A 14,166-nucleotide genomic window follows, 5' to 3' on the forward strand; every position below is an offset into this window, starting at 1 on the left:
TTCCAGTTGCTTCAGATTTTCGTCCTTTTTGGGTTATCAACTCTTAACAACAGCAACTTCTCATGACAGGTCGTGAAAGCAGGTGGAATGGTTTTACCACCTGCTGCTGCCCAGTTTAGTAAGACTTTAGTAAGCTGAAAGTGAAAATGTGAAATATTTTACGATCAATTTGTTTTTTTAAACACTGATTTTTACACAAACAGGTTCAGTTAACAGTTCTTCATATTATTATGTCTTCATGTAACAAGAAATTTTCTAAATTGACTTAGGCCAAAATTACTTTCCAACTGGGGTCTCAAACATAATACATAAATCAACACCGATGTCTGTTTTTACAGAATCTTTTGATGGCTTCTTATTTGTGACGTATGCTACGTTTAGCTTATTTCAGCAGTGAGTTCCCACTCAGTGTGATGCTGCTGTGGGGTGCATGAAGTTAGCTGTGGCTTATACAGCCCCCCTTGCGATCATTGCAGGTTGCTTGTAAAATCTAAAGAAACATTTAAATTTACACAATGTGTAACTCCAGGACAGGGTTCTGTGAGTTATTAAAGCCACACTCTTTTTGTACTGACAGGAGACTTTTCACCTTGTTTCCTCAAGGCTGGCTCTCTGCCATCAGCCTCAGGGAGTTGCTGCCCTCCTTTAAGGCCCTTTGCTCCCTAGAAATCAGGCCACACTGGGCTTCATTCTGTCCAGCTGACTGCTTTTAAAAGAAACATCCAGCGCTGACTTCAGGTTCACAACCTTCTGCATACCAGGCATGACAAGACAACAAACAGCCTCGCAGACAATCCAGAAATGAGGCCCCTTTAAAATCTTTTGTATAAAAATGTCTCTCAGCCACATTTGGTTTCCATGACGATGATCAAGCATAGTGGGTTTTTTTTTTTTTTAACTCTTAGTGGCATGGCGCTGCAGCCTGGGGTGGGATTTAGATGGTGTGGATGGAGAGAGGATGGAGGAGGAGATAAGGGTGGCTTGCTGAGTGAGTCAGGCCTCAGAGATTGTGTGACTACATTAGAGTAATCATGTAGAGATTAAACAGCCGACCAGCATCCTATGGGGCCTGAAGGAAAAACTGTGTGCATGGGAGGGTTGAGATCACATCCTCTTTGGCCAGAGACAGGAGTGGGAGACTCAAAGAGGAGTGTGTGATGTTTGTGCACGTAAAAAGAGGGAGAAATGGAACCGCTGGCCAGGTCATGAAAGACAAAAATCAAAAGGACACGATAAGAAGATCCCCAGGGTGAGGGTGCTGGACAGCGAGCAGTGCACAGTCAGAGGAATCTATACCGAGACGTGATACTGCAGCCTGGTTACGTAAGATGGAGAGGAAGGATCTGAAGCAGCTCATCCTGCAGGGTTAGGGGGGGGTTTAAAAAAAAAAAGAAACTCCCATGAGGACACAATGCATCAATAGATGCAACCAGACACACAAAACAAGGCATGCAGAGGGGGAAGGCTCAGTAATATCCGGTGCAAAAATGCACACAAGGAATGTGAAATTATCCCCACCCCCCAATAAATGTAAACATTCAAGGTTCAAAAGGTTAAGCATTTGTCAAATGAGAAATTCTGCCACTGAGTCAAATAAAAACCATGCAGCACTGGTTTCCTGTTAAAACTCCACAATTACAATCAATAAACTGCAGGTAAACACATTGATAAACCCCTCTGAAATCGTGTGTTTTGGAGGAAACAGACATCTATAAACACGTTATGAGATACAGTCCTTCTCGTCAGTTCAGGGACGCATGGTGTGTGCAGATGACTGCGTGATTGAGAGTCCACAGGTCTGTTATCACCGTCCAGGCCGCAGGATGAAAACATGCACTTTATAGTTATGCTTTAATGAGGTTATTCAGTTATTTTGCGAGAAGCGCTGTAATAAATAAAGCATACCTTTGTGTCTGCTCCTGAAACCACGACATAAGTGGCTAACTAGTTACAATCTAGGTCACCATTTTAATTAATCATGACAGTGTATCAGTGTGTATCAACACCTGCAACATTTAGAAAAACGTAATCATGTAATATCAGCAGTTTTTATGAGTTTTGTACACCCATCAAGCATGTGTAAATAAAAGGAATGAATGAATGAAGTCTCACTGACCTCAGCATGGCCTCCAGCATTCAGAAGCTTGTTACAGCGGTCACATTTGAGACACAGTTTGTGCCAGTCCTTCCCCAGCGATGACACCTTTTCAGCTGCAGATGAAAGACAAAAGACAGAGAGAACGCTGGGAATGAATGCAAACGTTCACATAAAGCAGCATTTATGCAGATTACAGTGAACAACTGCCTTTATGTCCTCCGTCTATCGTGTATGTTTGTGTCTTTATCAGCCTTTAAATCAGTCAACACAGAAAGCGATGACGTCCCCCATTGCTTCACTCTCCACTATAATGATTAGCTTGTGCGGCATTGTCTGTGGCCTCGATGGAAATCCTGCCATCATGCCAACTGGGTGATTGTTTTCTGAAAGGGGAGGGGGCGGGGTCTGTGGGAATGCCTGCGTGCCACACAGGATGCGGCGATGATGTCACTCAACATGGACAGACAGTGGCGTTAGTCTGAGTCCAGCTGGGACAGCAGGAGGGTTTTTCACATCTACCCCCGGATCTTTTGTATTACCCCTCCAAACAAAATACACACACTCATCCCCCAGTTTACAGTATACCCCTCCTGCTGAAGACAGCCCCCCCTCAATCCTGTTTCCGTGCCCTTTTACTCCTGTCGCCCAAAGCGACCCCCCCCCCCCCCCAGACAGCCAAAAGACCCTAATTATGTCCTCTCCAATAATAAATCTCCACCGTTTCCAGACAATGGGCCCCAAGGAGTTGTGCAGGCAGCAGAGGAAACACCTTCTCTTATCACGGCGGGCAAAAAGTAGCCGGATACTCAAGTGTGTTTCCTCCATTCCCTTAAAAAAAAAAAAAAAAAAAAAACTCAATACATTAACATGTGTGCACACGTACATCATGCATGCAGATATAAAAACGATTACATCCTGCCGCTAGGGGTGCTTTCATATGTATAGCGACATGTAAAAGTACGGAGCAATTCCTTCATCTGAGAGACTTCAGTTTTTCATCTTCTGGAAACACACACAAACTGGGTACCAAATAAAATTGGGACTTTAAAAACCCACTTGTGCACAAGATTCTGCACAAACCTTTTCAATAAATGAAAAGACAAGACCAGTTGACTGTTTTAAATCTGTGTGTAAGTCTCAGTGCTTGACTCCAATATGTCTTACAGATGCCTGCAGTGGCATTAACAGCTCTAAACAAGCTTGTATCACACTTCCTCATTTAGCAAAATTGGCAGATTGAAAGAATTCAGAAGTTAACAGGGCGAAAGCACGCATAATTTGGGACCAACAATGCTCTGCTTTGTATAAATCGTGTCTCTCAGGACTTTTTAAGACATTTTTCTAATACTTCTTAGCACATCTGATTAAATCATCTTTCCACTTTTGGTAATCACGTTAAATCTGATCTGATTTGATGAGAATGACAAAAATCGGAGTATCAAGTGGAAAATTCCTCTTAGGGTTACTTTGGGAGATGTGATTACTCACTGCTGGGGTTTCTGTTTACTCTCCAGTTTCACCGTCAGCTCTTTCTGTCAATTGCAGGAGGGAGACAAATGGATGCCAATAAGGCACTGGATAACAGCTCGGGATGGGGGTGCAGGGTGAAGAGGTTAGGGGGAGGCTCTTATCAGCAAAACAAACAGTCAGGAATGTTTATGTTTTCTGGCGCTTCAACTTCTTCCACCTACTACTGACATTTTAAGTGCTTTTCAACCTGCAGATCATCTGCATCCATCTGCAAAACATCATCTTACTGGTCTGTACCTCCTGAACGTGCAGTTCATCAGAACAAGGGCGGACATTTAGAAGAAAATGGGTCTTTTTCCAAGTTTCCTTGACATTAAAAATCTGCCACATCCCAGTAGTGCTAACAGGACTGGTGTGGACTTCACAGTCTGCTCTGAGCATGTGCGATTTATTTCTTCTTGCGTCTCTGGGTGCACATATGCCTCGCAACACTTACACAGTGTTCAAAATAGACTGAATACGTAGCATAGAGGAACACTGCCAATGTGTCCTCATTAATGTGGTTGTAATATGTGTGAATGCCACTGACTGATTCCTGAATGCAGACACACCTCCAGACAGCATTAAAAAGTCAATGTATGAATGGAAACATACGTCAGAGGTCCTGCTTTTAAAGGACAGTGTTGTTGTTGTAAAAGTGGGGAGCTTCACTACGGTATTATCTACTGTGAGAGTTATAGAGTGGGGGAGGTAAAGGGGATCTGCATCTGGCCTAGATGTTTTACACCCCCACTCTAAACCAAGCTATATCCTCTTTTATCCTTTAATACAGGAGCAGCCAGTGAAATACAGCCAGAATTGTGACAATTTTTGTTTACGTTTGTACCAAATGTGATCTGAAAAGAAATTATGTAATGGCTGCAACAAGGGAGCGATGTACAGCCTGCATCCTAAAAATAGTAAACATGTGGGCTCAAATGATGCAGATGAAACGCTGCCACATCCTCATGTACCTCGTTACGACAACGATGTGAGGGTAAATGCATCCGCTTGTGTAAACTAACAAGATGCTGTTCACAGGGAAGTCTCTGTGGAAACTCACGTTTACATTGTCAACATCGATGAGGATGTGCCAAATTCTGTTGGCCAATCTGTCTTCTATTCATGATTTAGTGTAAACAGTGGAGCCCTTTGGGAAAAAAAAATACTGCTGGAGAATGGTAGTACATCTTACCTGGCATTACTGTCGGCCTGCATCTTTGACTGTCTCCTACAGGCATAAAAGCCACTGTATCGCAAAGTGTATTGTTTACATTACAGGAAATAAATACCACACACAACGTGCGGATGTGTGCTTATATATTCCATGAGTGGGTTGATTGAATGATATAATGACCAGATAAAGGGTCTAAAAAGCCAGAGTGAAGCAGAGGTAAGGCAAGCTGTAATGCTGATTGGCTGCGAACGATATCTGGATATATTCCTGCAAACTGACATTTGAGCCAAATGTCTTTGCATTAACACATGGCATTGGAAAGCCATCTTCATTATCATGATTGTCTTTGGGAAGATAGCATTACCTCCTACTTACTGTCTTTACCTCATCAACATTATCCCAGGTTGTTTTTAGCCCGAATGGCTTGTTTCAGGTCCTCTTCGGAGTTTGATGTCAGAGCACATTTAACCACAAACTGCATAAAACAGATGATGAAGCAGAGTTTGACTTTGGAACGAGTTTCTGATGATGGTAGTTCCAACGTTTCTATTAAGCCAGCATTTCACTCCTGACATCTTGTTTCAAAAAGTCAAACTTTAGTCCTGCAATGTAACCTTTTTCACACGATAAGTTATGAAAAATGTTACATTCATGTATGCAGACTGATCACATGTCAATATAAAGTTTAAATGGATCACAGTTTGGATTTAGCAGCTTTATGTCCTTGATAACTGGATGGATAAAAAGGGAAAGATCCCTCTATGTTTTCAGAAATATAAACCTCATGGCAATCAGGGAAATGATAGAAATAGTTCATAATTTTGGATATAAGTATAGAAAAGCTTCAATTTTGTGGTCGCTGTTTGGGAAAGTGTTTCATGTGGCCCCGTGCAAAGCGATTTAGATTTACTTACTGCAGAGGCGTTTAGAAAATCTCTGGATTTGTGGGACTTTTCACATTTATGTAATTATGATCACTGCTGTGTCTCCTGAGAAATGAAAACATTTTATTTATTTATTTTGTTTAAATAAAAAAAAAAAAATTGCCTGGGAGGATGGATGTCCCTACAGGGACGCTGAGCTCCAAGTGAGACAGGAACTGCTGGACCGAGGTCATCACCATCACCATATGATACCTGCACCACTGTAAGCTGCTTAACTTCATTTGTAAATTCCTGATCTAAGCTCTTTAGCGTGCGGTCGTTCTGTCTCACTAAATTGTCAATATGGTTTAAGTCACTGAGACAAGCTGCTGATGATTCTTCCTCTCACTGATTTAAAAAAAAAAAAAAAAAAAGAGGCAGCATATTACAAACACTATGGGAAATAAAGTATCGGTAAATAAAAAGGCATTTAAGTGCAAATATCATGTAGAAATGACCATCAGAGCCTACAAATATGCAGTTTCAGATAGTTTCAATGATAATATAAGCTCAAAAGGTTTACTTGGAGACAGAAAAATGTTATTTGTGGATCCCGTCAACATTTCCCAGAGAAACTGTAGTCATAAGACGTCTGCAGAGGATAAAAAGAGCACTTCAACAACAAACAGATTCAACAGCTTTGAACATGAATTACTTGTGATTGAGTTTCAGTCGGAAAGAGTATCAGCTTTACAAGAATAGAGGTGTATCTTCAAACTTCAAGCAGCTCATAATTCGATTCATCTTGTTTGTTCAGCTACACCATGCACTTGTGTGTCAGGCCGTATTCAGGCTGAATTCTCAGGCGCTGTGCCTGAGCCTAAACAAGCGAGTAGCATGAGAACCAGCCTGCAACAAACGCGCTGTAATTGGACAGAACATTAAGCAACAGACTCTAACGAGGGGCCTTTGGGGGGGGGACATTAAGGCCCCATTTCTTTAAATGACTTAATTACTTTTGCTTGACTGTCAACAGTGATGGAGCAGCTATACCAGAGCTGACTGATGGACTGAAATTCACCCTGAGTCAGGAGGATGTTTGCATCCAGCCGTACTCATGACAGAAAAAACAAACACAGGACAAATAATATTTATACGGCTGAACTTACAGCCTGCAATGTGACTGAAAAGTCCATCAGAAAGGCAGGTTTTTCAAATTTCATATGGATCTTCTTTTAGTGGTCAATAATTCGATCTGTGTGCAACAGGCGGAAATGTAATGCATTTGACAACAGGGCTACAGGAGTTTATCTTTGACACACAAATTCAGCAACCAGTAAAATGCTCCCAGTACTAGTTCATTGCTGCCTTTTATTTGTTTGTCTCAAATGAGGCCATTTCCAAATCACATCAAATTACAAGCTCAAGGGTCTCATAATGTTCATGATGTAACAAATGTTATTGTAAATATCTGTAAATCATGGCTGGCTAGTTTCAGTTCTGTTGCCCCCTCTGGTAACATGAACCCATCTGTTCAGCTTTTTCTGCAATGAACCCATCCAAAACCCACTCAACAAGCAACACACGCACGCACGCACGCACGCACGCACACACGCACACACGCACACACACACACACACACACACACACACACACAAAACCCTCTTCTCATCCTCTTTTCTGTTCCCATCCTCTATTGGTGACAGCTGAGTCCAAGCGGGTGTTTGTTTTTTCTGGCTTTTGTCACAGCAGTGTTCTAACTACATGTCCTAATAAACACGACACACCTGAAAAACCAGACTAGAGGTGGAACCGAAGTATGAAAAGTGGTTCTACTGAGGAAATACGCATGAGAAACATGGGCCAATAAAGGAAAAAATAAGCGCCCTGCATTTCCTCGTCTGCATCCTTCAGATATTCCGCTCCCTGGCGTACAAACACCCTCAAGGACTTGTGACCTTTAACTTTATGTAAAGACAATGGCCATTCATTCTTATGTGCAGGGGCCTTCGGCCTCAACAAAGGAAGTGACTTTGATGGAGTTTTCTACTGAGGAATGTCATTCATGTGTGATATTTCTTATCATGTGATGACAGGAGGCTCAGGGTGAACAAGACTTAAAATAGATACACAAGATAGAAATGCGTGATAGTAAAAGTTCTGATGTTGACTTACTGGCAAAGATTTGGGACTTAAATGATCAAACCTGGAACCAAGATTGAGTTTGCAACCACAAGGATGTTTAAATACTTCCAAGTGCAAGTTCTGAAGACAATGTCACGAAACCAGTATTGTGTGTAAAACAAAGAACTTCAGAAACTTTGGGAAATTTCAGTGCTTATTTTCTGATTTTGGGCTAAAATCAACAGACATTAAAGTGTGTTGACGCTAGTGGTGGTGTGGACTATTAATGAATTTGTCCAGGTTGAGTGTGCACATGTAGCTCCTTGTGAAGCTCATTGACTGTGCAGGGTGGACACCAATGCTTCAGAGCCAGTAGGAAACATGCATTTAGTTCAGATTTTCCCCGTGGCTGAGGCAATCCTGTGGCAAACTCTGGCTCAGGAGGTCGTCTGTCGCCTCAGCTAAGGTGAGGTTTCCTCCCCTGGCTTTCTCCCTCCAATCCCGCTAAAAGACCTCGTGAATCCTGGTTGCTGACGTAAATGGACTGCAGTAAACTCACATCCTGTCTGCGCTGGCCAGAGAAGCCACAGGCAAAGCAGCCTTTCCACAGTCCCTTTCGGACTTGTTCAACCTCTCTGAACCCCTGAGCCTGCTTACCATACACTGCATATCTGCTCTCTGTCCTGACTACAGGGCCTTTAGGAGGAACTAGTCCACATGGCTTGCGGAGTAGTGGAGCACATCCTGGAAAAAGCAAGCAAGCAGTAGCCCTAAAACTCCGCCTTCAATCTTAACCTGCTGTAATGTGATAATTAGCCCCTCAGGAGAAGACATCACATGTCAGAGGTATAAAATCTGGCAGTCCTTGAGCCTACTTTAAGTGAAGTCATCTGAATCTTATAAAGGTGGTGTAATAAAATAGTGTCTACACAAAGACACAGTGTCTGACATGGTGAGACTAATAAGAATTACTTATCTAACAAATGTCATCACATCACATGAAATACACGCACCTACTTATCTTCTGCATTGTAGCTAATAAATCAATTAAGTGTTTTCATGATTTAAACTTGCCCTGCGATGGACTGGCGAGCTGTCCAGGGTGTACCCTGCCTTTTGCCCAAAGACTGCTTGGATAGGCTCCAGCTTCCCCGCCACACCTCATTGGATTAAGCAGTTAGGACAGGGCTCACCAACTCCGGTCCTGAAGGGCTACCATCCTGCAGGTTTTATTGTTTTCCAGGTACAACACACCTGACCCAAACCAATAGCTCATTAACAGGCAGGTGCAGAAGATGACGACAAGTTCTTGGAGAACCTTTTCACTTGGATCAAATGTGTTGGGACTGGAGTTGGTGACCCCTGGGTTAGGATAATGAATGAATGAATGAATGAATGATTTAAACTTGGGAAGAATTTTGAACTTGTCATATGTAATATGTGTAAACTTAAATGAATCTTTCTATCTGATTGGCTGCATTTTTGTAATCATATCTGCAGCTTAAATTGTCTTTTCTTCACTCCAGAGAAATGCCAAAATACTAATCAGCCTCCCTTATCCACTCCTGCTTGACGTGTCTCCCGATGCAATGCAAAAAGACGTTCCTGGAAGAGAAAGTGTCAGAGAGCTAGATAAGACAAAAGTCACCATCAGCCTGACTTCCACTGGATGGAAAGCGCTCAGAGAAGAGACACGATGGATCCTGAATTTCCTTTTGTTAGGGAAAACCAAACTGTGAACATCAAAAGCTTGGCAGTGGAGCTTTAAAGACTTTGTTACACATGTTAATTACTTAAATAAAGTAGTAAATTATACAGAGTTTTTGTAAATATTTTGATATGTTCGTATATAATTAATCGCCCAGTGAGGTATATCATTATGCGATTGTATCTTCACTGGCCTCTTGTAAATATGAGCTTCATATACTAGCCAAGAGAAACGATAAACGTTAGTAAGGCTGTGCATTTTAGGGTAACTATTCAAAAACAGCCGACCATATGCATCCATCCGTTTTTATGCAAAGGGAACCAGATCCTTACAGCGCATCTCAAAACATTTCTTTCAGATCTGAAAAACAAAATGTATATGATGTGCAAACTAAAAAGCTGGGGTGTCAAATACCTCTGGTCTGTTTGGTGCCATTGCCCCTTCTTTTGAAAGATGTTCGAGTTTCCTCCAAGTTTTTCTTTACAATTATTCTATTTCAGACTATGTGGTAAAGCCAATGGAAAATGAGTATTTTTGTTATTGTAAACGTGTGCATGACATATACACCATGATTTACTTGCATTTCCCAAAGTGTGCATAAATACAAACATGGCGAATTGGTGGAAATCCACCGTAAAGAGATGTAAAGACTCCAAATATAAAAGAATAATGTGCAAAATCTGGATGACAAACCATATTTTTGTCTTCTGCTGTATTATGTAACAGGTCATATTGCTGCAAGCTTTCACCTGTGTGTAAGGGAGTGGGAGCTGTCAGCACCCAGCTTAATGCCATCTCCATTAAGGGATCATTTTTGTGCCTCAAAAAGGCAGAGAAAAGGGACCCTCATTTCCTGGCGCACAGGAGCCGGTGGGTTATGCAATGTCAATGAGCAGGAGGCAACAACTCAAGACATGATGTTATATAACGTACAAAGCACATTCACACAGCCCACTGGGCAGCCAAGTGGAAAACAGGGTGCTCTAACATTGACAAAAAGGGGAGAGAAAGCGGTATTGTGTGAATGTTATGGGGAAAAAGCAGAATAAAAGAGATAAATAAATAAGAGGTGTGTGGGAAACAGTGGACTGTTCAGTCTAGTCAAAGCAATGGGAAGGTACTCCATCTTCCTAAGGAGACAACCAGCCGCAAACACAAATAAATGTGTGAACAGAAATGTCCCCTCTCATTATAACACATGAAACATTTTGAGTGTCTTAGTTTGAATAAAAGTGAGTCATCTCAACTCATTTCTTCCAGTCCATGCAGATAGAAAAAAAAAAAACCCACAAGGGAAAAGGAATTCGGGGCCTGGGGCATCACCAAGAGAGTGAGAGGGGCTGGTGAATAAAAGAGAGAAAGGAGACACTCACAGGAGAGCGCCATTAGTTCCCATTAAGTCTCATTTATTCAGCTTGCTGCACAAAGAATCATTGCTCCTGTTTGTCGCACACAGGAATTGGATTGCACAGCTGAATTTGGGTTTGGAGCTGGGAGACTTAGCGAGCCGTGCCGTCCTATGTTCTGCATGGACTCTCTCACACACCATGAATTTCCACTGGGCCTGGTCACATGTCAGCCAACAGTCCCCTGTGCATTACAAGCATCTCTGTAGCACCAGAATGAACAGATGCAAAGGCCACGATGTGATACTGGGAATATGAATTCAACAAAGCATGCACTTGAAAAGTAGCAGTCCTCTAGACACTTGCATTCTTTTAATAGCAATGCCATGCATGAATTTCCTTTTTTTCCCCCCTCCGCCTTTCTTTCTTTTTATGGGTCTTGTTTATTTGCATTCTAGGTTGCAGACTCTTCAAAAGCAACGTTCATCTTTTAGTGGCAATGTAATTGAACTGTCACCGCTACGAGACAGCTGTCCAATAAAGTAGCAAACGGAAAAAGTAAAACCAGAAGAAATTCCACCCTGGCTGTGGCTCACCACCGCCTTTTGAAAGAACACTTATTTCTGCAGAGTAAAGATGAGAGTCAAATACTAAAATGCAATGCGTGGCGCAGACTAACTCCAATATTGGCCAACCAGCTGTAGGACCAGGTGGGTTACTACAGGGTGGGCCAGTTACTGTTCTTTGTAGCACGCACCAAACCACCACCATAAAAAGGGAAAAGGGAGGACAAAATAGGACGGGAAATAGACAATTTTCTCTATTGATAACACATGGTGCAGATGTGAGGGAGGGGATTTTTTTCCTCACCCACTTCACACCCTTTATTCATGTCTATTTTCCGACTAACACTCCTGTCGAGCTAAAAAGTCACCTCAGCTCTGGATTTCTCATATCTCAAAAGGAGATAAGTGTCTGAGAAGAGGGTGTGTGTAGGTGGAGCAGCTGAGCTCATTCTACAATACCTTAAAGTCAACAGATATGATGATGATGCTGCTACGTGAGCCTTCCTCCCTTCCTGACCTTCCACTGTTCCAGGTCATGTGTTTCACAGCCTCCCTTAAAATAACTCAAGACTTTAATATGGTCATCAACGCTTCCTCCTCACTCCGCTAACTTTCACATGCGAGTAGCCATTCATCATCCTCATCACCAACTCCATCCTGAACGCTCTCCACCCAAAAAGACACACCCTGACCAAAAATAACTCCACATGGCTGGACCTCAGCACGTTACATAAAAAGAATAAAAAGAAAAAAAACAAAACATACATCATCATCACCAAGGAGCTGTGACTCACTCGCCGCAGCGAATTAAGGAAGCAGTGTAAATGGATACTGAGACATGCATTTAAAATCTGCATTGGAGGAGACGAAATCTTATTTATACAGATATTATTCCATGCCAGTGACTCTCGGGAGCCACAGGATGAGCAGCAGCTGTGATGCGTGCTGCCACTCCTGTTACGTAAGAGGACCATCATCCACTCACATAATTGGTTTTGACCCCCATGACAGCTCTGATGTGTGCTGTGAAGTGTGAAAAAGATCAGTACGGAAAAACTGAATATTTTGATTCCAGCACGAGGCAAAACACAAACAAGATTATTCAAGGTTCAACTGCACAGCAGCAGTATTTTCACTAGAAATAAAAAAAAGGGAGCGAGACTCATCACCCTAGAATGTAAATTATTGTTTATGTTCAACATATGCGATCCTTTAATCCTCTGCTCTGAACTCAACCGAGCACAAATCTCACAGTGTAAACATCTGTTATAGAAAATATAAAGGTGTTACTTTCCCACTTGTAACTGCACATGAGTCAGAGCTCTTTGGAGTGGGTGTTCTGATTTCTCAGCTTTGTTTACAAGGATGCAAAAGATGCGCATTTACACGTTTTCATCCCACTGACACAGCATGATGTTGCTGCACTCTTCAGTGAGTGGGCAATCTCAACATATGGCATTTCTGCACTCTTGGCAAAGGCCTGCATCAGCTACCCTCCAAAGCCAACTGCCATGCTTGGATGTTTACCAAATACAACAAATTAAAAAATGGCACATATCAGTGTCAAAATAGTATAAATCTTGCATGTAGCTTTCAGAAGGCAGAAAAAACACTCGATGTTTCATGTGATTGCATGAAAAGTAAACACTCAGTGAAATATTTGTTGAAGAATCTTTTGTTTGCTTTTTGTTTTTACTATTAACCCTTTGCCCCTGCAGCTTGTGGGCTGTCCAAAATGTCTCCATGTTAACCATTTACATTTCCAGCGGTTTTTCTTTTATTTTTTATTTTTGCCTTAAAAATAAAACTGTGACAGATTTATTTAGGGAATCTGGATAATTTCACATTTTCCCACCAATACCTACATAAAAACAATTGTTACAATAGAAAACTACTTATATAGAGAAATAGTTAAATCCATAACAGTTTTGTACAAATATGGTGTTATTAATACACATAATTATCACATTCATCTTCATTAAAAAACAAACTGTAATTTGTTGTCATTTGTGACTGATTGCGTTTTGGGTTTGAATGAATAGTCATTACTTATTTCCCACCCAAATAGAAGCATGAAGACATTTACAAATTGTAGCTCTAAATAAATGTAAAACAAGTCCCCCCCCCCCCCCCAAATAGCTTGATTCCTCATCAGGACAATCTTTTGGCATACGAGCGGGACCACCACCGTACGCCAAAAGTAATTTCAGCAACTAGGACCACACAAACTGGGCTACACTTACCGAAATACACCGTCTTCTCACACTTGGGACACTTTGAAGCCATGCTGGGGTGTTGTGGGTAGAGTTAAAGTGTTGTGTCTGGTCGACCGCAGCGGCTTTCTCTCTCTCTCTGTTGTCTGGCTATTCTCTGAACAGCAAGTGTCCCGCCGCTCTCAGAAGCTGGAGCATCTATTCAACAGACGAGTCCTCATTTGCATGACCACGCCCCCTTGGACGACTCATCGCTCTGAATACTTCAATGTCGTAGGAAACTTATGATTTCATCACAGCCTCGTTGAAAGACTAATAATTTAATGTAGCAGCTGCAGCCTGCATTTATTTACTTTTAAAGTATAATACATTAATCAAACGACAGCTTTTAAAAACAAATTTATTTTGAATATTACATATTAGGTAGTTTCCTGTTTTATTTATTTGCAAACTTAGTCGTTCTTTTTCTGACATTTCTGAACCACGTTTAGAGCAACTATCTGTGTACCCTTCACTGACCAGTTTTTGATCTACAACGTAGGGATAATTTTAAATGCTAGTT

At 41.7% G+C, this 14,166-nt stretch overlaps 1 protein-coding gene across 1 annotated transcript in view; it reads right to left on the minus strand.

Moving 5' to 3' along the window:
• The window catches only part of crip2 (cysteine-rich protein 2), a 20,580-nt gene extending 6,807 nt beyond the window's left edge, over positions 1–13,773 (minus strand). The window contains exons 1-2 of the mRNA XM_079261847.1: positions 13,635–13,773; positions 2,117–2,211 (exon numbers count right to left, since the gene is read on the minus strand). Coding sequence (XP_079117973.1) covers positions 2,117–2,211; positions 13,635–13,677 — 138 coding nt within the window. The 5' untranslated portion in view covers positions 13,678–13,773. The remainder of the gene's footprint in view (positions 1–2,116; positions 2,212–13,634) is intronic.
• Positions 13,774–14,166: the final 393 nt, after the last annotated feature.

The sequence above is a fragment of the Telmatherina bonti genome (assembly GCF_933228915.1).
Source record: "Telmatherina bonti genome assembly, chromosome: 22".
Taxonomy (NCBI): domain Eukaryota; kingdom Metazoa; phylum Chordata; class Actinopteri; order Atheriniformes; family Telmatherinidae; genus Telmatherina; species Telmatherina bonti.